The sequence below is a fragment of the Aspergillus aculeatinus genome (genome assembly GCF_003184765.1).
Source record: "Aspergillus aculeatinus CBS 121060 unplaced genomic scaffold BO66scaffold_39, whole genome shotgun sequence".
Taxonomy (NCBI): domain Eukaryota; kingdom Fungi; phylum Ascomycota; class Eurotiomycetes; order Eurotiales; family Aspergillaceae; genus Aspergillus; species Aspergillus aculeatinus.
The window spans coordinates 119,932-140,818 of NW_020291508.1; the positions used below are offsets into that span (position 1 = coordinate 119,932).

Consider the following 20,887-nt stretch of genomic DNA (forward strand, 5'->3'; position numbering starts at 1 on the left):
CCAATTGTGAATTCCGCTACGTCCAGCTGAAACGCATATCCCCATCATGCGTCCTGTCTTTGCCATTGCCGCCTTCGCTGCGGTTGCTACTGCCGCAGCCGCAGACACCGTCCCCCCTGAGCTAGCTAGCATCGGGGAGCCGTCAACGGTACTGAATGCCACCTACTCCGTGGGGTCGGCTGCAGTCAGCTTCACCCCTGGCGAGTTTCTTAACACGACCGGTATGCACGACCGATCCCTTCTTTAGACCGTCTGACTGACCAATGCGCCGTGTATAGTCGCCAAAAGCGCGCCGGAGCCGCATCTCCACGACTTGGGGCTGAGCAGCTCGGGACCCTACCTGCTGCTGATGGTCGACCCGGACTGGAACAAAACCACTCCCCCATCGGTGATCGTGCATACCGTTGTGGCCAACCTGACCACCGCTGTTAACAGCACCAGCGACGCGAACGTGTTGGCCTCCTACATCGCCCCCCAGCCCAAGTCCGGCACGCACAACTACACCCTGTTCCTGTTCGACCAGCCCGCCAACTTCAGCGTCCCCAGCCGCTACGAGTCCTTCATGCAGACCACTGCTGAGACTCCCCTGAACCGACTAAACCTGCCGCTGGAGAGCTTCCTCAACCAGACCGGACTGGGCAAGCCGGTCGCGGCCAACTACTTCCGCGTCACAGCGGCGAGCAACGACACCAGCTCCAGCTCGGGGGGATCCGGCTCCAGCACGAGCACGAGCACAGGCACGAGCACCGGCACCAGCACCGGCGCCGCCGCTAGCGAGACGTCGAGTGGGGCGGGCCACAGGATGGCAGCGGGCAGTTATCTGGCCGGCGCATTGGCCCTGGTCGGTGCGGCGGTGGTCTCCGTCTGATCTACACAGTAGACCACAGAAAGCGCTGCTCAAATACAACGATGGCAGGGGGGAAGTAGAGAGCAAACTGGCATCTCGCGTACTTTGTATATACTCAGCATTGTACTAAAACTAATAGTTACAACGCCCGGAAGAACGGCACACGCGTGCGGCCAAAACTCGACACTACTCCAGCACTTAATGTAAGCTGCATGCACTAAGCCCGTTAGCGGGGGCCAGATTGTACTCCTGGTCATGCAATCTGGCATTATCCATTGAACCCCCCTGTAGAAAGCCAGCAACCGAGGTACACTATATCAGATGCGCAGTCCGTTTGAAACCAATCTCCCCAACTACCTGCACCATCTGCCCACCCTTCCGCTTCCCCCCCGTACACCATGGCCTCGCGCATCGAATCCCTGGCCACGACCATCGCCGACTCGGCCCAGCAACTACGAACCCTGCTAGCGCAGCACGGTATAGCGGAGCCCTCGTTTGCCGCCACTTGCCCTCCGTCGCTGGCGCTGCCCCCGCCCGTCGAGGCCGCACGCAACGCCCTCCTGCACGCCGCGTGCGAGATCCAGGATCTGCTGCTCGACCCGGCCGATCTCCTGCGCTCCTATGCCATTGTACGCCCCCTCATGCACCCCCTGAATTGCTTACACTACTAATTTAACGGGACCAAGCACGCCCACCTCATCGCCCTGCACTTCATCCAACAATTCAACGTCGCGCACCTGGTCCCTCCCAACGGAACCGTCTCCTTTGCAGCCTTATCCGCGCAATGCGACGTCCCTGAAGCCGACGTCCGGCGCCTCCTCCGCCACGCGATGACCATCCGTGTCTTCGACGAGCCCGCCGAGAACGAAGTCGCCCACACGCGCGCCAGCATGCTGCTGCGCCAGGAAGGGTTCCATGGCTGGATTGGCTCGACGTGCACGAATAGCTGGCCCGGCGCGACCAGGGTATATAGTGGCCCCTTCCCCGGCTAGCCCAACACGGCAGGTCATCTCGGCTAACCAGGGTGTGTTTGACATAGACGATCGAGGCATTAACGCGCTTTCCCGGCTCCGAGGAGCCCACTGAGTCGGTTAGTAGACCCCGGCAATTGAACCCCCTCCCTTTCTCCCTCTCTTCAAACAACATCATGTCACGCACCGGAGTACGCCACATCCAGGAAGTTGAAAGAAAAGGGGGGTCTGGGGGTTCTCTCCCAGAACGCCCACCCACCCCGTCCAAGTCTCCAGGACTAGCAGCGTCCTGGGGGAGAACCCCCAGACCCCCCTTTTTTTTCATCTTCCCAAACAAAGCACCATGCAGCGGCAGATTCCCCCTCCGGGAGAATCTGCCCAAAGATACGGAGTACATACACAGGACCAAGCACTGACAAGACACGATAGGGCTTCGCGCTGGCCAACAACGGGCAGGCGCTGTACGAGGCGCTGGCGCAGTCGCCGGCCCGCGCCGCCACGTTCGCCGCCAGCAAGCGCGGCTACGCGTCGGGGGCGGCCATGGGCCCGGCGGCACTGGTCGCCTCCGTCCACCCGCTCCTGGCCGGCCTCCCGGCGAACAGCGTGGTCGTCGACGTGGGCGGCGCGCAGGGCGACATCAGCTTCGCGCTGGCGGCCGCGTTCCCGCACCTGCGCTTCGTGGTGCAGGATCTGCCGGGGGTGGTCGCTCGCGCGAGGGCGCAGCAGCAGCAGCAGCAGCCGCCGCCATCCGCAGCAACAGACCGAGTCTCCTTCCAGGCGCACGACTTCTTCACCCCGCAACCGCCCACCACCCCAGCAGCGCGGGTCTTCTACCTGCGCCACATCCTCCACAACTGGGGGGACGGCCACGCCATCCGGATTCTGCGGCAGCTGCGGCCGGCGCTGCGCGCGGGGGCGCGCGTGCTCATCCACGACCACGTGCTAGAGCGGTACCCGGCGCAGGAGCCGATGTGGAAGCGGCGGCTCGCCAGCGCGATGGACCTGAATATGCTGCTGCTGCTGAACGCGCGCGAGCGGGACGAGGCGCAGTGGCGGGGGCTGCTGCAGGAGGCGGACGAGCGGTTTCGCTGGGTCGGGGTCCGGCGGGTGGAGGGGAGCGCGTTGGCGGTCGTGGAGGCTGTTTGGGATGATGGCCTTTGCCCTGGGACTTCCGGTGCTGATACAAGCACCACTGGTTGAAGATGGGTTGTTTTGGTAGTGGTACGGAGTAGGGGAGGGTGATTTACGCAGTTGGGGTTGATTTGCTGACGGGCATCCGATGGGGGACCGGAAGGATGTGCTACCCTGTAGTACTAGTTAGTGAATCGGTAGCGTGCATTCGACGCAGGAGCAAGCTAGGGCTAAGCTTCACGCGCTAAAGGCTCTCCCGTCAGCACTAGCTGGCTAGTTCGCTGTTACCCCTCTTCAATCATTAAAATCTGAGGCATTTCGGTTTGTTTGCTGATTTAGGATCCTCCCCCCTTGGCAATAGCAAGTCAAATACGGAGTACAACTCAAACTCGTGTCCTGGTTCATTTCCCTCGCCCATCCTTCCATCTGCCAAGACACAAAGCATTCAGCCACCATGTCCACCACCGACACTACCACCACCACCACCACCACCACCACCAAACCAGGCTGGTACCAAACCAGCGTCACGGCCATCGACCCCGCCGCGCAGTCCCTGCTGGAAGAGTACAGCGGGCTCAAGCCCGACGAGGTCCTCCCCCATGTCTTAGCCTTGGTACGCAACCCCCTTTCTTGCTAGCAAAAGACAATACCTCCCTATGGCCAATGGTTCACCCAACGCCACCCCCCCCCCCCTTAGTGCCAAGCCAACCAAAAGCCACCCATCCTGACCCCGCGAGAAACCAAACAGCGAGACGAAGCGTTCGCCATCTTCCCGTACCCCTGCATCGGCCAAATGCGCTTCCTGAGCTGCCACCTCGCGCGCCTCCCGTTCTACCCGCAGGTGCTGGCGCGGCTGCGCGCCTCGCCGGCCCACGGCTTCCTGGACGCCGGCTGCTGCGTCGGCCAGGAGCTGCGGCACCTGGTGCACTGCGCGGGGATCCCGGCGACCCAGCTGTACGGCTTCGATCTCGAGCCGGGGTTCTTCGAGCTGGGGTACACGCTGTTCCGCGACGACGCGCAGAGGTTTCCTGCGACGTTTGTGGGCGGGGACTTCGGGGTCGAGAGCGAGGAGGAGTGGGCGCGCGGCGCGATTGTGGGGACGGTTGGCGGCAAGGTGGATGTGGTGTGGGCGGGCTCGTTGCTGCATTTCTGGGATTATGAGGGCCAGGTCCGCGGTGTGGTGAGGCTGATTGGGCTGACTGGGGGTCAGCCGGGGGCGATTGTGTGTGGGCGGCAGATGGGGAGTACGGTGGCTGGGGTTTATGAGTTGACGGGGCTGATGGACAAGACGCTGCATTATCGGCATGATGTGGGGAGTTTGCTGGGGCTGTGGCGCGAGGTCGAGCGGAGGACGGGCACGAAGTGGGAGGTGCAGGCGGCGTTGGAGGTGGGCGAGACGACGGCGAAGATGCGCAATATGAGCTTCGTGGATGATAATGCGCGTGTGGTTTGGTGGTGTGCTACCCGGGTGCAGTGAGGGATTATTTTATGAGTATGAGCATTAGGGTTACGGCGTTTGGCCAGGAAGCTGAAAGAAAGGGGGGTCTGGGGGTTCTCCCCCAGGACGCTGCTATTCCTGAGACTTGGTAGGGCGGGCGTTCTGGGGGAGAACCCCCAGACCCCCCTTCTTTTCACCTTTTCGGTAAACATCCCAACTATACAGTCTACGCCTGGCCAGGAAGTTTGAAAGAAAAGGGGGGTCTGGGGGTTCTCGTCCAGGAGGCTGCTGTTCCTACAGACTTAGAAAAGGTGGGCGTTCTTGAGGAGAACCCCCGGCTCCGTCTTCTTGCTTAGGTCTTGCATGTACTGTATACAGCCGAAGTACTACCGGATATCCACATCCATCTTCACCAGGATCCCGTTGGCTGAGACGAGGCCTGCGGCTGCCCCCCGGGCCCGATCTTCGGGGTCCTTGGAGGCGCAGCTGGTGGTGGTGAAGTGGCCCATCTGCAGCTGTTCGGTGCTGCTGCTGGCCTCGTCTTCGAGCCGCCGACGCGCGGCCCGCGCCGCCGCCGCCGTCGAGGCGCGGCTGTAGTAGGTGTTCCCAGCCGCCCCGCCCGCCGTCCAGCTCTTGTTGGAGCGGCGGAACTTCTTGCTGAAGGCGACGCGGAAGCCCGAGGCGATGGGCACGGCGGTCGCGCACACGATCGCCACGTTGAGCTGGATCACGTCCAGCAGCTCGAAGGGCGCGGCCGCGTAGGTAAAGTCCGAGTGCAGGTTTGTGGCGGTGTAGAGGACGGCGACGCGGGCGATGGCGGAGACGACGGCGCTGCGGAGAGTGGAATTAGAGATATGGATATAAGGAGACGCAGGCAATTAGGGCAGAGGGGAGGGAAGGGGAGTCTACATGAATCCGACCGAGAACACGATAATGAGCCCTATTTTGCGGGCGAGCGGCATCTGCAGGGTGGCGATGGTGGCAATAGGCAGCACCAGGATGGCGACATCGGAGACCAGGTCCATAATTAGCGGCAGAGCGTCGGCGGTGGTGGTGTTATGGCAGGTGCCGTGCATGGTCGACTGCGGGTCGAAGCGCTCCCAGTAGTAGCTGGCCGGCACGCACGAGAGCGCGTACGAGATGGTCGACCCGATCGCCCACAGCACCACGTATACCATGTTCGTCCACCAGAAGATGCGCAGCCAGATCTGCTGCACGATGAACAGCCGACGGTAGTAGAGCAGCAGGGCGATCTTGGTGGCCAGCATCGAGGGCCCGTTGAAGGTCGCTGTGAGCCACACGCACAGGAAGATCCACTTCAGCGCATGCAGCGACGGATCCTCCGTGTTGACGCGGAAGAGGTGGTATCCCAGTCCATAGTGCACCGCAACTATGGTGGCGACGGAGACCACGTTGGCGAAGAGCTAGAGGCCAAGGAGAGGGGGAGGTCAGTGACTCGGTTGAGTCTGTGGATGCAGAGGACGACGACCAGAACACGTACGACAGCCACGACCAGCCAATAGTCCTCCTGCATGGGGCGTTTCTGGATGCGCCATTGGGCCCAGATGCGCAGCATCACGCCTAGATTGCCAAGCACCAGCATGGTGACGCTGAGGCCCAACACCACCGGCTGGAGTGACTGCGACCACTCGGCCAGCTCCGCCGCGGTTAGCGTCGAGGTGTGGGTGGAGGACGACGAGGACATCGTCTCCGACATGGTGAAGGACAGTGATCGAATCGTAGATAAAAGATAAAAGATAAGAAATGAGAAGAGATGGGGAAAGGGATGGGAGGACAATGCGTCAGACCGTCAAGATCCTCTCAACAACCCAACAAAGCCCATTGTCAGCGAAGAGGCGCTCTGCCAGTGATAAATAACCCTCACTGCCTCCTGATGGTGGCCAGACTGATCCTGATGGCAGGGATACTGTGACAGGGATACAGGGATCCTGTGCTGGACTGCACACTAGTTCGAATCACCAATTATCACCAATATCTGCCAGATTGAACAGACGAGAAAAGAGGGGAAGGGCCGGACTTTGACAAGACAAGACCAGACAAGACCAAACCACCGGCCCACTTTTCCGCCCCTGCATCGCGTCGGCCCTAATCCGGCACTAATCAATTCCTGCACGAAGGAGATTTGTCCATCAACTCCGCAAAGACTCCGTAGACTCCGTCCTTGTTGGCCCCCGCGCCAGAATGCATCGTCCGATAAGACATGCAGACAAGCCTCGCAAATCGGCGATGCAGTGCTTAGCTCTGCAACCCGCCCATAAGAATGCACGCGCCCAGGCACCATGGGACTTTTTCGATAATCGTCCCCAGCACCCCTCCCTCTCATCATGTTACTGCATCCTAGTCCTTCACCTGCCGCCTTGGGGCTGGGCAAGAACCAAGTGCGGAGCTGCACTGCGGAAGTCATTGTTGGTGAGACCCTGCCCCCACGCGAGGCTACTAGCCTGCTCGAGCTTCTGCAGCGAGCTGCAACCACCCCCGCAGGCATCACCTTTTACACTGCAGAGTCAGCAGAGTCGGGCGACTGGCTCTCCTACCAGCAGCTTCTCGACCAGGCCTGCCACGATGCGCACTGGCTGCAAACCTCGGTGTCGAATCTGCAGCGGGAGACGGTGTTCCTGCTGCATTTCGACACCCACGAGGAAAACATCCGCTGGTTCTGGGCCTGCACCGTCGCAGGCTACTTGCCTTGTATTGTTCCCAAATTTGCGGTCTCGACCGACCGTCGCATTGCGCAGGCCGAACACATTCTCCAGCTGCTGGATGGGCCGGTGGTGCTCACCAACGGCCGCATGGCGTGCGCCTTCCAGGGCATCGACACCCCGCGTCTGTATCGCGTCGATCAGCAATCCGCACTGACCAGCAAATTGACCATTTCGTCTACCTCTCCTCCGCTCCCAGTGAATCGCAATCAACGGGCAGATGATCTCGGAGCTCTGATGCTCACCTCAGGCAGTACCGGCTTCTCCAAAGCCGTGTGTCTCCGCCAGCCGCAGATGCTGGCCGCAGCGGCCGGGAAAGCCGCGCACTGCGGGGCGACCTCTCAGGATGTCTTCCTCAGCTGGATTGCGCTCGACCACGTCGTCAACCTGGTCGAGATGCACCTCCACGCCATGCGGCTAGGGGCGGAGCAGATCCAGGTGGCGACTGAGCTCGTGGTGGCCGAGCCGCGCCGGTTCCTCGACCTGGTCGATCGTCATCGCGTCTCCCTCAGCTTCGCCCCCAACTTCTTCCTGGCCCTGCTGTGCGAGCGCGTCTGTCGTCCCACGCCGGAGCAGAAGCAGGAGCAGGAGCAGGAGCAGGAGGCCCAGTCCGCCCCGAGCTGGGACCTCTCGTGTTTGCGCTGTGTCTTTTCCGGCGGCGAGGCCACTGTGCGGCAAATGGCGGTGCAGCTCCTCCGCGCGTTGGAGCCCTACGGCGCCCGGCCCTTCATCCGTGCGGGCTACGGCTTGACCGAGTCATGCGCGGGCATGGTCTGGGACCTGGTCGACCACACCGTGGACGGCCTCCACGAGACGGCGGGCGAGTTCATGTGCTGTGGCCTGCCCATCCCCGGGGTGGAGATGCGCGTGCTGCGGGAGACGGACGAGCGCGAGGCGGCTGCGGGCGAGGAGGGGATGTTGCAGCTGCGCGGAGCCGTGCTGTTCGACCGATACTATCGGGATGCCGCTGCCACGCGTGCGGCCTTCACGTCCAACGGCTGGTTCATCACGGGGGACAACGCCTACCTGGACGCGCACGGCCAGCTCTACATCACGGGCCGCACCAAGGACACGCTCTTGCTCAACGGGCTGACCATCTTTGCCGTTGAGGTCGAGCACAGCCTCGAGCAGGCGCGGATCCCCGGTCTGACCCCGAGCTTCACGCTGGTCTTCGCCCACCGGCCCCCTGGCGCCTTGACCGAGTCCTATTGCGTGGTGTATCTGCCCAGCTACAGCCCGGACGACGCTGCGGCCCGTGTCGCCACCACCGAAGCCATCGAGCGAATCGCCAGCCTAGTCGTGCACGTCAAGCCCGCCGCGGTGCTCCCCCTGCCACGCCGCTACTTTGAAAAGACCTCCCTGGGCAAGCTCTCCCGCGCGCACTTCCGGCGCCTCTTCGAGTCCGGTGCTCTGAACTCTGAACGCGAAGCCCACGAGAGCAGCATCCATACGTACCGCCAAGCGCATCGCCAGGCCCCCTCCTCACCCACCGAGCAAGCCATCCTCACCCTCGTCTGCGCGCGCCTCCACGCGGCCGATCCGGGCGCCGTCAGTGTGACTACCAACCTCTTCAGCCTGGGTCTCTCCTCGCTCGACTTCTACACCGTCACACAAGACCTGTACCAGACGTTCGGGGTGGTCTTCACCCTCCCGGACCTCCTCATGGACCCAACCGTTGCCGGCCTCGCCCGCCGCCTCGCCTCCAAACAACAACAACAACAACAACAACAACAACAACAACACCAACACCAACCCAGCCCTAACACCCACTTCCCCTCCTCCTCCCCCTCCCCAACCCCAGCCCTCCCCACAGAATACGACCCCGTCGTCCCCCTCCAACTCACCGGCCCCAAAACCCCACTCTGGCTCGTGCACCCCGCCTCGGGCAACGTCCTGATCTTCGCCAACCTAGCACGGGCCTTCCACGACCGGCCCATCTACGCCTTCCGCTCGCGCGGCGTGCAACCCGGCGAACCACTATTCACCAGCATCGCCGAGATGGCCGACACCTACGCCGCCGCAATGCAACATACACAGCCCTCCGGCCCCTACGCCCTGGCCGGCTACTCGCTCGGCAGCAGCATCGCCTTCGAGATCGCCAAGCGGCTCGAATCCACCGGCGCAGAAGTCCGGTTCCTGGGCGCCCTCGACGGACCCCCCGACATCGCGCCCCTAGTGGGGCAGCTCACCTGGACCGAAGCCCTGGTCATGATCGGGTATTTCTACGAGCTCATCTCCGAACGACGCTGCGTGGCGCTCATGCCGCAGCTGCGGCATGTGGCGCGCGAGGTCGCGCTGGATGTGATCCTCGCGGAGGCCGACGGGAACCGCGTGCAGGCGTTGCGGTTGGATAGGGAAGAGCTCCGGCATGTCACCGACGTGACGGCGGGGTTCTCGCGCGCCGCGGGCAGGTACACGCCCGCCGGGAGCGTGGCAGGCGCGCCGGTCGATGTGTTCGCCGTCGATCCGCTGCTCACGGTCACGGCGGACCGGGCGGTCTGGGTCGAGCGGTATCTGGGGCAGTGGAGGGGGCTGTCACAAAGGGGCATGGTCGTGCACCAGTGCGAGGGCCGGCATGCTGATATGCTCGGGGCGAGGTATGTGAATGGGCTGCAGCTGGTGTTGCGTCGGGTGCTGGAGGAGAGAGGGGTGTAGACTGCGGCTGCTTAACGTACTATGAGTTTATGTGGGGGAGCATGGAAATAAAGAATAAAGAATACGATGTGATGTGATATGGACGTGCTGGACCCGGGCTGGCTGGCTGCTGGCGTTTCTGAGGGAGGACCCCCAGACCCCCCTTTTTTTCCATCTTCCTGGGTAGGTTTGCACCGTACGGCAGGATTATATAGCCTTTCGGATTGCCATGTTTGGGAAAATGAAAGAAAGGGGGGTCTGGGGGTTCTCCCCCAGAACGCTGCTTTCCCAGTGAGAACGACGACCAGCCCCTTCTTGCAGACAAATCCCAAGATCCTCTATCAAGCCTCTGCCCTCCCAACCATCCACAGATCTCTAAACCACCCCCGCGGCCGAGCAACCAACTCCGCCGGCGCCCCATCCTCCACCAGCCGGCCCGCATCCATGACCAGAACCCGGTCAAACTCTCCCACCAACTCCAGCCGATGCCCGACCATCACCACCGTGTACCCCGCGAACTCACTCCAGATGAGATTGCGGATGACCCGCTGCGTCGCCGCGTCCACGCCGCTGTCGATCTCGTCGAGCAGCAATATCCCTCCGCTAGCACCTTGATGCATAGAAGGGAGGTGATCGCGATCACCCAGCGACACAGCAGGGGTCTTTGACATTGCCTTACCAAAGGGAAAGCCGGCGCCAGAAGGCTCTGTAGTGCATTGCTCCTCCGCCAGGCCCTTCGCGCGCACCCGCCGCCGCAGCACCGCGCGCGCCAAGCTCCACAGCTGCTTCTGGCCGTGGCTCAGCGCGTCGGCTGTGAAGGGGGCGTCGAGACCCCCGCGCGCCGTGACCACGCTCCAGAGACCCGTGCGCTCCAGGATGGTCTGGCACTCGGCGGGATCGGGGGTCTCGTTCGGGAATGGAGCGAGGAGGTTCGTGCGGAAGGAGGCGGTGCCGTCGGGGAGGAAGATGGCGTCTTGCGGGACGGCAATGAGGCGATGGCGCAGGGTTGCGTGGTCGATTGAGTGGAGAGGTACGCCGTCGATTGTCAGGGCTGTGTCTTCGTCCGCGTTGGTGACAGCTGCGGTGGTGGTGGTTGTTCGCGGTGAGGGGATTGGGTCCAGGAGGCGCAGGAGGAGAAGAAGGATTGTCGATTTGCCGCTTGGTTCGGGTTTGTTAGCCTTCTCGTTTGCGGGGATAAGGGCAGTAGGGTGTGATTCTGGAAGATGAGTGGAGGACTCACCTTCCGGTTCTACCGCAGATTGCAACTTTCTGTCCCGGTTCGATTGTGAATGATACGTCTCGGATGGCGAGGGTGTCCGAGTCGGGAGTGGCTTCGTTGCTGTGAGTAGTTAGTATAAGGGCTATCTTCACGTCACAAACACGGAAAGCGCAATGTACCTGTACGAAGCAGAGACATGCTGGAATGCAATGCTGCCTTTTTCCGGCCATGAGGCAGGAAGTCGGGTTGAACTATCGCCGTCCTTACTGCTGTCATCCTCCAGCCGATTCTCCTCAAGCCCGGCACCACCAGCCCCGCTGTCGCAGAATGCTTTGATCCGGGCTACAGCACCAATGGAAGTCTCGAGGGCCGTGTACATGCGGACTAAGCCGGCCAGGGTCTTGCCAAAGCTCATCAGGGCGACCAAGCTGGCTCCGGTGAAGCCGGCACTTGTGTCGCGAAGCTGGGTGGTCAACGCTACGACGAGCACGGCCAGAATAGCCACTACCATGTCGAGAACAAAGGACAACCACCGCTGGATCATGCTCAGCAAGTAGGCCGGGCGCTGGGATGCGTCGAGTAGCGCGTTGTTCACGCCGATTGACTCGTTGACCCAACCGAATGCGCGGAGTGTGGCAACACCCTTGATCGTATTGAGGTGGTGGCTGTAGAGAGGGCTCTTGGCCTCAAGGTCCAGCAGGCGGAGCTGACGGGAGGTGCGTAGATGGAAACGCTGGATTGCGTATATGATGGCCAGTATGAAGGGGTAGGCGATCAGGGTGTAGGGCGATGAGCCGGCGACGATCACCGCGGCCCCACCGATGGCGATCCAAACCTGCAGGGAGGTATTAATCAGCGCCTGAGCTAACTCCCCGTCAATCAAGGTCATGTCCTGCGAGAACAGGTTAGTGAGGACCCCTGTGTCGGTCTGGGATAGGGTGGACCAGGGAGCGGCGATGACCGTCCGCAGCAATGCGTCGTGCAAGCGCGATCCCGAGGTACGGATTATAGCCAGCATGCCGATGGCGGCCTCGCTGACAACGGTGGCTAGGGCCAGACACTGGAGACAAGCATAGATTCCCAGGTAAAAGGACTTTGATTGGCCGAAGGCATCAGTACTCCAATAGCCGACCCAGATCGTGGGAAAGTTGTAGAGAAACCCGCAGAGAACGCCGAATGTGGCGAAGCTGATGAGCAGCCAAGGGCCAATGCTGCGGCAGTAGTACATAAAGACGGCAGCATCTCCAATGGCCCGACTCGATTCCCCGCTCTTGATCTTTGGACTAACTGCTTTGTAACCATTTGCGGGGGCAGATTGGTTTGTTGGTGCAGATGGTGGAGAGGAAGGACGAGGAGTCGTTCCTCTTTCGCTCGCGGCGGCTGTTTGCACAGTGAGGGTACGGAGATCGCGGGGTGACCCCTTCTCTGCGATTGTCCCATCCTCTCCCAATGCGATGATATAGTCTGCTGCAGACAGATGTCGAATGGCACTGGTGCAGAAGATTGCGACCGCCCCTCTATCCCTCAGAATCCCTGAAGGACCGAAGACTGCGTGAAGGATGTGCTCCTCGGTGGTCGTGTCCAGTCCGCTGAGGACGTCGTCCAGGATCAGCAGGTCACACTGAAGGTATAACGTTCTGGCAAGCGCGATTCGCCGTTTCTGGCCGCCACTGAGTGCGATTCCATCGCTGCCAATCTGGGTCTGGTCCCCCTGGGAAAGCAGCTGCAGATCGCGAGACAGCATTGTGGCCTCGACCACGCTCGTATATCTTTCGGCATCGAAGGTAGAGTACCCTTGAATGGCATCGCGAATACTCGCATTGGGAAGAAACGGAACCTGTTCGCAGTATCCAATTTGGCGGGACTTAGTCCGTATGAAGACCTCACCTTCCGTGAACGGAATCTCTCCTAACAGCGCTTTACACAGGGTGGTCTTTCCACAGGCAACAGGACCATAGATGATATTCAATCCTGCGGAGATCGAAACATCGAGATTCTTCAAAGTCAGCACGTTTGATTGCCAGCCGAAGCCCCCAGCCGTAATATCTACCACTGGCGGCAACTTCTCCCCTGCAGTCTTTTCTTTCCAGGGCTCATCGGACATGAGGAGATGGCGATAGTCGTGTCTCGACTCTCCCTCGAGAAATATCTGGATTCTGGACAGAGATGTAAAGGCCGCAAGCAGCTGAGGAGCGACCTGGAAGAGGGTGGAGAATGGCCCGCACAGAAGCTGAAGGTAGGCGAGGGAGGTGAAGATGGCGGTGGTGTTCAAATTGCCCAAGCTAAACGCAAAGGCGAAGATGGGACTTAGGAGCACTGGCATGAATCCGATCCCCACTGAAGTCACAAGAAAGGACCGGAACTTTCCTCCAGCGTGCAGTTCGTCCCGCCGCAATCCTCGAATGGCATCTTCCACTGGCTGGGTGAGTCCAGAAATCCTCAAGTGTTTCATGGTAGCAATCACGGTTGAGGTATGCCCGACCCGCTTCTGGATTGCTTGCATCCAAGCTATCTGCTTAGGACCAACAAAGCGCATCACGACAGTTGACATGATAGCGCCGATAATGACCACAATGAGCGGCGCCACGAAGGCGGTGCCGATCTGACGCTGAAGGAGCCAGCTCACAATCGCCACCTGGAGGGGGTTGGCCCAGAGTTCGTGCAGCTGCATAAGACCCATCATGATCCTCTCGACGTCAGCGCTCATCAGCGTGACAGCTGCCTTGTCGTCCCCAGCGGAAATTGGCTGCTGGGTGGTCTTTTGATAGATTGCCGATACCAGGCACGGGCGGATCATGAATAGGGCCCGTTCGTGGAGATACCAATAGAGAGCTGTGATGATTGGCATCCCGACGTACACTAATGCTGTCGCTCCGATAAGCGCATATCCCTCTTTGACTGTCAGATCAGTATCGGGCTTGGTGAGCCATTCGAGCATCGTCTCGATGAGAAAAGATTGGCAAATTGTGAAGCCGACCAGGGCGAGACGAGGAATGACTGGCAGTAGGAGGGAGGTTGCTAATGTGCGAGCAACTGCTTTTGTCAAGCCATTTTGGTCCTTCCGGGAAAGGGCGCGTTGGGTGTATTCGGCGAAGGTCTTCTGTAAGGCTTCAATCGACACGCTTGGATCCAGAGAGTAGAGGTCTGATAGATCTAGGACCTTTTTGTAACCTGAGATGACAAGGGGCACAAGCCATACAAAGGTGCCCAGTCCATACAACCCGGAGGTTTCTTCCGGGCTGCGGGTCTTGTGGTCGCTTTTGGACCATCTCTGATGGTGCAACGACTCTAACGCAAGGAGCAAGGCCTTGCAAACAGTTACGGCAAGGAAGATCCGCACGTAGACATGTTGGAAATGGGTGTGGGCTAACAGCCAAAGAGTTCGGACTCGGGCAATGTCAAAGAGAATAGTCAGTGAGAGAAACGCGCTGAGGAGTATTGATGGCCGTAGAGAGCGGGAATGCTCGAGAAAGGTTAGGATGGAGATGCTGATCGCCGCAACAAGGTCCAGTGAGTTGGCCGTGATGGACAAGTTAGGCAAAGAATGTGGCTCGCTGATGGCAAGAACCAAAAGCACCAGCCGTAGGATCAAGTATATGCTTGCTGCTGTGAGTTTGGTCGACCGCAGATATACATTGCCCGCTAAAGATGACTTGCAAGTAAGCAAAATGGCTCTTGGGATGGCGAGAGCAATGAACACCGCCGATGGTAGAATGGAGAGAACGATGTCTTCAAATTTGAGGGTGAAATCGAAGTCTCCACGACAGCCCTGAACAGTAGGACCAAATGAAGCATCGTCTACACAACTGGGTGGTTCCATCCGGAGCGATACCGAGAAAGAAATGTATTGAGTTGTCAATGCAAGCGCAGGTAGTGGGCGGAGGATAGTGAATGTAAGGTGATAAAAATCCAGCCTAGATCGACGCTCGATTACATATAAACAGGGCAACCATGACAGGGATTAATCTTGGAATGAGCACTAGAGAATCTTGTAACAAGGCATGGTAGTCATTGGGGGAAACGAGAAAGCTACCTAAGCAGTCAAGGTATAGGGCTCCTCCGTCGGAGCCCCTGAACCCTGGTCAGCTTATCGAGTGCGCATCATTGGTCACACATGTCAAGCTTCTGTCCTAGGATTGCCCCAATTGCGGATCTTTTATCACATTTGCCAAGCTGCGATTAATTCGGCATTTTTAACATTTTTCCAAACAAACAGGTGCAATTCTGATGCCTCCTGGCCAACGCAATGCCACAGTGTACACACCAAGCAGCCTTATTACTGAGGCTTCCCCTTGACTAATTGGAGTGGCCTGCTGCAAAATGACTGGCTACAATGAAATTAGTCCCTTGAGCAGCAACGCAGAATCTAGTCGCCAAATTGTGTAGTCTTGCATCAGGTTCTCGCAATGGGGAATACATGCTGCCTCAGGCACCCACCCGCTTACCGCCAGCGCTTAGACTTCACATTCACAGGCGCTCAAGACCGCGACAGCTCATGCGATCAAGGAAAAAAGCCTTCTCCCCGTTGCCTCCCCTTCAAACCACCTCAACCCCGTCATTCCCAAGACTTACCATCCCCATCACCTCACCAAGAGTCCAAGCTTTCCAACCCCAACCCCAAACACCCGCACATGAAACCATCAACCATGGCCTTCCCCACCCCCCACATCCACCCGCCCCAAACCACGCACACGCACACGCACACGCACACAGCCATCCTCCTCCACGGCCGCGGAAGCAACGGCCCCGAATTCGCAGACGAGCTTTTCTCATCTCTAACCTCGCGCAGCAAATCCCTCCCCGATGCCCTCCCCACCTGGCGCTGGGTATTCCCCACCTCGCGCGACCGCCTCTCCACGCGCTTCCAGGAGGAGATCTGCTCCTGGTTCGACGCCTATTCCCTTTCCGACATCCACGAACGCCAGGACCTGCAGGTCGAGGGGCTCAGGGAGTCTATCTCTTACATCCTTGATATCCTAGACCAGGAAATCAGCCTACTGGGTGGAGAAGCAAGCCATGTCTATCTTGGGGGCATCAGCCAGGGAATGGCGACGGCTCTCTGGACTTTGTTCTGCGCGGGGGGAAGGATCGAGCGGTCTCTTGGTGGTGTTCTCGGGTTCTGTGGGTGGGTGCCCTTTGCGCAGGAGATTGAGGGGTTGCTTCAGCAGGCGGCTGGAGATGATACACTCCGGGCTCAGCGGTTGGTTTGCGGGTTCTGTGTCGAGACGCTTGGATTTTCGCGGCCTTATGGGGAGGTAGAAAGTCACGGTACGTCGTTGCCTCTTTTCAGCACGCGGTTCTTACTAGGACACGGCACAGACGATGTGTGGGTGCCGGTGGAGCTGGGGAGGCAGGCGTTGCAGGTTGTCAAGGGGCTTGTCGCGGGGGAGGTGGAGTGGATGGAGTATGCTGGGGCCGAGGGGGATGGCCATTGGATCAAAGAGCCGGAGGGGTTTGATATTATTCTTAAGTTCTTGTGGCGTGGGTCGCAGCTTGCCTGAAATAGCCCGTGCATATATATAGCTTCCAGGTTGTGCTACCCCTTACGCCGTTCCCTGATATGGATCGCCCCCGCAAAACCTAGAACATTAATCCGACGGGTATATGTATCTATGAAAGCTATCACCAATCTTCCATACAATCAACAAACAAACAGATCACAAAGACAACATATATCTGGAAATAAATTCAATTTTATCTACCAACTTTTCCCGCCACGTTCCCACCATATATAACATGATTATTATACGCATAGGGAATTCCGTAGTGACGAAAAAAAGCTACAAGAAAACAAGCCAGCCAACAAACCCCACCACTAAGCACCCACCATATCAACCATATCCATATCTGTGTCCATCTCGGGCGTCTCAAAAAGCGACGGGGCGTCCATCATCGCCACATCCCCGTGAGCGGTGACCACATAGGCACCAGCCTGGAACACCGCCACCTGCTTCGAATCAGCGGCTCGTCTTTTCCGCGCCGCCATGTTGGCTCGCGTGATGGGGTACTGTGCCAGGCGAGGCACCGTGAAGTAGCGGGAGCGCTGGGAGGAGCGGATGGGCTGGGTGATGAGAGTCATTTTGGGAATATGGATGTACCTTTTTTTGGGTTGGTTGGTTGATTGGGGGTTGGATTGTTGTAGGGAGGTCGGTTTTGATGCTAGCTGTTGTTGTGCTGGAGCAGCTATAGTGGGGGAGGAATGTAGGTCGGTTTTATAGGCAGGCTGGGGTTCTTTGTTTGTGCTGCGATGGTGAGAATGTCTTTGTTGGAATTCATGGTGTTGATGCTACGACAAAGCCATTGTTACTCAACCGTTCATGATAGCCGGGAGGCATAAAGCATTGGGGGCTGACACTTGTGAAAACTTACAGGACAGTTCTATTATGCCTCAAGTCAGCTGAGGTGTATGGAACAATCGACCAGGAAAGGTATCCAGAGTTGACGTCCTTTGACGCTCAGGTGGACGGGCAATTCTTCTCGTCAGACCAGACCATGTTCGCCAGCCTACAAGGCTCTTACTCGCATGCAGTCAACAGAAGGAACTAAGGCCAATTTGCATTACCTAAACCTTAGACCTGAAGGGGTAGTGTTAAAGAGCATACACCGATGCTACTAAGAGACATCTAACCACCCATGGTAAACCCATTCATAGCCTTCTTGACCGGCGATGTCTCCAGCATCCAGTTCCCATCTCCCACTTCCCTCGCGATTCCACCTTTCTTGGCAGCTCTCATCACCTTCTCCCCGGCCACCGTTCTCTCCCCCGTAAGCCAGTCCCAGACATACCCTTCCTTCAACCACATCCAAGTTAGGTAGGCTCGTAGCTCTTTATCTTGAGGCAACACCTTCTTCCACTCGGGCATAAACTCTACCTCCTCCGCAGTATCACCTGCTGCGCTTCCACTTCCCACACTAACATTCCCATTTGGGTCCGCACCTTCAGCAACAGTACTTGATCCAGTCGTTGTCATCGCTCTACCAACGCCCCTCAATTCATCTCGACAAAAGATCCTCCAACTATCCAAGGAATAAGCACCTACACCAGGAAGATGCGCGATTTCCCACGCCACACGTTCATCCTCATCACCTAAACACTCATCACGGCGGACGTCACGACCGTCGTTCAGGTTCGGATAGTGGAGTTTACGGTACCGACATCCACGGGCAGGAGGCCGAGCAAGCCAAGTCTGTGCGAGGGCAATACATTTCTTAGCGCGTTGGTGTTGGAAGCCGAGACAACGGATTAGCTCGGTCAGCTCGGTCGGGTCTGCAGTCGCAAAGGCCGAGATGGAGGGGTATATGTCAAAAACGCGGAAGAGGACGGGGAGGGCGACATGACCGCGGGTACGATTAAGAAATATGGTAGCAATGAGGAGGCGAAAGGGATCGTGAGCGAGCTGTTCCTGGACCAGACCGAATGTCGGGGCGGAGATAGGCTGGAATGGGAGACAAGAGGACGGATCAATCAAAGGTTGGGGAAAGAAGCGAGATATTCTTGGTGCTTGAGATAATCGCGGTGGTCGGGAGGTAAGGGTGGGTCCATTATCATCATTCATAGTCGCATCGACTGAGGTTTCGGGCTCAGAGAAAGCAGATACGTTTGTTACTGGCGGAATTGAGGATGACGCAGGCGGCGGTGTCGAAGGATACGAGTCAGGGAGGTCACTCGGAGCATCGCTCAGCTCGGAGCAATCAGACAAAATTAGGTCAGAAGGTAAAGCAGCGGTAGAACCACGGATTGAGCCAGTCTTGGTGGCTGGTTGCCCTACACTGAAGAATATGGACCGTACCTCATCGCTGGTGGTTGGACTTTGCGATTCATCGGTGTCGAAAAATCCGAATGTTCTGCACGAGTAGACCTCTTGGCTGGTCGACCTTTCGCTTTCCCATTCTTCGGAAGTCTTGGTGATCTGTTCGGGTTCGCCCGTCTTGTTCCCGCCTGCTTCGCTTTGAGCAAGCCTTGATGCCGGATCTGAGCTTGAATATCCGAGATTTGCCCTTCAAGTTCGGCTAGGTTAGACCCTTTGGTCATCGCAGGCGTTCCGGGCTTGTCAAGATTGGGATCTTTTGCCTTGTTGGCATGTTTACCTTTCTCGGGCTTTGTCAAATCAATAAGCTCGGCGGTATCATGGATGTTCGAATGTCCCTTTGCTAAGCCGACCTTCTTAAGGTTGCCGCGTTTCTCAGATTCCCTTGCTTGCGCAGGTCTTGCAGTGACTTTTGAACCTCCGGCCTTGTGGGTGCCGCTGGACTGTTTCGAGTTCAAGGATCTGGCAATCTGGATTGGCTGCTGATTTGTAGACTGCTTGGGTATGACACTCTCGCTGGCGTTCTTCGATTGCATTGAATTGGCAGGAATGATGGTTTTCTTGAGCTGTTGGGCCGTACCAACCATTCTGGGATTTCGCTTTGGCTCGGCGGTCAACTGTCCGACACATTCGATGCCATCATCTGCAAGTTTGTAGGCCTTCTTGCTCTGCAGAGATTTTGTCTTTCCTGAGCTCGTTGCCTTCTCCTTTGCCACCTTCTCCGACTGCTTCTTCTGAGGTTGCACATCTCTAAAAAGCTGCACGGATGGCGTTGAAGCTCGATCCGAAGAGGTATGGCCTTCAGACGAGGAGCGTGTCTTCCTTCTTTTAGACTTCTCGGAATGACTTGCATTGCCTGGCTGGTCCTTGGAAGGCAGAGGGCTCTCGCTTTGCTTCCGTTTCTTTCCACCGTAAGATGAGTCATTGACAGGCAACTTCAACTTCTTTGTTGATTTCTCTTCAAGGCCCTTACCGCTCGGCCGTTCTTTCTGGTCGATCTGTTCGGTGCCCATTTTGGGAGACTTGCTTGTGGTCGGGTATGCTACTGCTAGGTCAACATCAATTGGTGTTGCCATAATCTTCCCATTGGGCGATGCAGGGCCTGCTTTATCAAGCGACGTTGCGGAGCCTTTCCCTGACTCATCTGCTGACGCAAAGTCCAACCTCTGAAGTGATTCAGACACTGACGCTTCCATGTCTTTTGGTTTCGGTTCTTCCTGTCTGGTCCCAGCAATCACGTCCTCTCCCTGGTCATCTGCAAGATTGGCATCTGGAAGTGACTCAACGGACTTACGTCCCGATGCCGCTTGCTGGTTCTCGCTCGTCACAGATGATGGGTGCTTTGGGCTGGCCGAACCTCTCTCTGGTCCACGATCAGAGTCTAGCTTGGATCCTGATTCCGGGTTCACCTTTGAGTCATTGCCCTTGTTCTCACCCCACTGAAGCAGATAGACCCCTCTTAAAGCCCTCATCATCCGTTCAAATTCATCCTCCGTCATCCCGATTTCCACCGCCTTCTGCGAGGCATAATCGACGAATGCACGTTTCTCCGATCTCTTCACTGGATAAATGCCTTTGCGCATGAAGTCGCTCGTACACAGTGCGAAACCAAGCTCCCTCACCTGCGGCCGGCTCACGGATGGAAACTGGTCGTAATCTTCCTCCCACTCAGAGTCGAATTCGAACTCGCTAGTATCGTCATACGCATCTTGGCTCCCCGTGTTCTCGCGCGCAGTAGAGTAGGATCCGGGCTCCGGTGAAAGTGACGGTGAAGGTGACTTGAGAAGGTCTATGGATTCAATATCGGCGTGTAGGTGGTGCTGCTCGGGACTATCAGGGGGCAAAATGGCGGGCTCCGCACTTGAGTTAGATTTCAATTCGGGTCGAGATTGTGCTACAGAATTGAACCCAAGTTCAGAGCTCACCGCAGATCCTGACTCGGACGTGTAGTCATCTCCCGAGTCAGAGTCTGGCCCATGATAAGGTATGATCCGCTTGCCCAGCGCCCAGTTTGGTGAGCTAAGCTGCCGCGTTGTCGGCGACTGTCGCTGCGTCCAATGCGACCAGTCGGGGCCACGACTGTAGTCCGGGGTATGACTGTAGTCGTCGAACCGCGAGG

The 20,887-nt window shown here is 58.2% G+C and overlaps 7 protein-coding genes across 7 annotated transcripts; 4 read left to right on the top strand and 3 right to left on the bottom strand.

Moving 5' to 3' along the window:
• Positions 1-8: 8 nt before the first annotated feature.
• BO66DRAFT_354087 (YbhB/YbcL family Raf kinase inhibitor-like protein) lies at positions 9-1,008 on the top strand. Its single transcript, XM_025644820.1, has 2 exons — positions 9-221; positions 279-1,008. Exons 1-2 carry the CDS (start codon positions 47-49, stop codon positions 866-868), a joined length of 765 nt encoding a protein of 254 aa, XP_025501615.1. The 5' UTR covers positions 9-46; the 3' UTR covers positions 869-1,008.
• A 237-nt stretch (positions 1,009-1,245) lies between these two features.
• Positions 1,246-3,018, top strand: BO66DRAFT_403501 (sterigmatocystin 8-O-methyltransferase; the record flags this gene model as incomplete). Its single annotated transcript, XM_025648866.1, has 4 exons — positions 1,246-1,476; positions 1,534-1,812; positions 1,887-1,937; positions 2,248-3,018. 4 exons carry the CDS (start codon positions 1,246-1,248, stop codon positions 3,016-3,018), a joined length of 1,332 nt encoding a protein of 443 aa, XP_025501616.1.
• A 385-nt stretch (positions 3,019-3,403) lies between these two features.
• On the top strand, positions 3,404-4,426 carry BO66DRAFT_328315 (uncharacterized protein; the record flags this gene model as incomplete). The annotated part of the gene is made up of 2 exons (XM_025643988.1): positions 3,404-3,562; positions 3,698-4,426. 2 exons carry the CDS (start codon positions 3,404-3,406, stop codon positions 4,424-4,426), a joined length of 888 nt encoding a protein of 295 aa, XP_025501617.1.
• Positions 4,427-4,724: 298 nt separating this feature from the next.
• On the bottom strand, positions 4,725-6,217 carry BO66DRAFT_393525 (uncharacterized protein). Its single transcript, XM_025647779.1, has 3 exons — positions 5,889-6,217; positions 5,297-5,811; positions 4,725-5,218 (listed from the first exon to the last, which is right to left on the bottom strand). The coding sequence occupies exons 1-3, from the start codon at positions 6,102-6,104 to the stop codon at positions 4,774-4,776; spliced, it is 1,176 nt and encodes a 391-aa protein (XP_025501618.1). The 5' UTR covers positions 6,105-6,217; the 3' UTR covers positions 4,725-4,773.
• Positions 6,218-6,721: 504 nt separating this feature from the next.
• On the top strand, positions 6,722-9,822 carry BO66DRAFT_473145 (non-ribosomal peptide synthetase). Its single transcript, XM_025653021.1, has one exon. The coding sequence runs from the start codon at positions 6,733-6,735 to the stop codon at positions 9,760-9,762; it is 3,030 nt and encodes a 1,009-aa protein (XP_025501619.1). The 5' UTR covers positions 6,722-6,732; the 3' UTR covers positions 9,763-9,822.
• Positions 9,823-10,082: 260 nt separating this feature from the next.
• On the bottom strand, positions 10,083-15,677 carry BO66DRAFT_413272 (ABC transporter; the record flags this gene model as incomplete). The annotated part of the gene is made up of 7 exons (XM_025649404.1): positions 10,083-10,899; positions 10,982-11,080; positions 11,140-14,217; positions 14,248-14,267; positions 14,301-14,729; positions 14,763-14,766; positions 15,550-15,677. The coding sequence occupies 7 exons, from the start codon at positions 15,675-15,677 to the stop codon at positions 10,083-10,085; spliced, it is 4,575 nt and encodes a 1,524-aa protein (XP_025501620.1).
• A 1,906-nt stretch (positions 15,678-17,583) lies between these two features.
• On the bottom strand, positions 17,584-19,621 carry BO66DRAFT_413274 (putative pre-mRNA splicing factor; the record flags this gene model as incomplete). The annotated part of the gene is made up of 3 exons (XM_025649405.1): positions 17,584-17,852; positions 17,940-18,461; positions 19,603-19,621. 3 exons carry the CDS (start codon positions 19,619-19,621, stop codon positions 17,584-17,586), a joined length of 810 nt encoding a protein of 269 aa, XP_025501621.1.
• Positions 19,622-20,887: the final 1,266 nt, after the last annotated feature.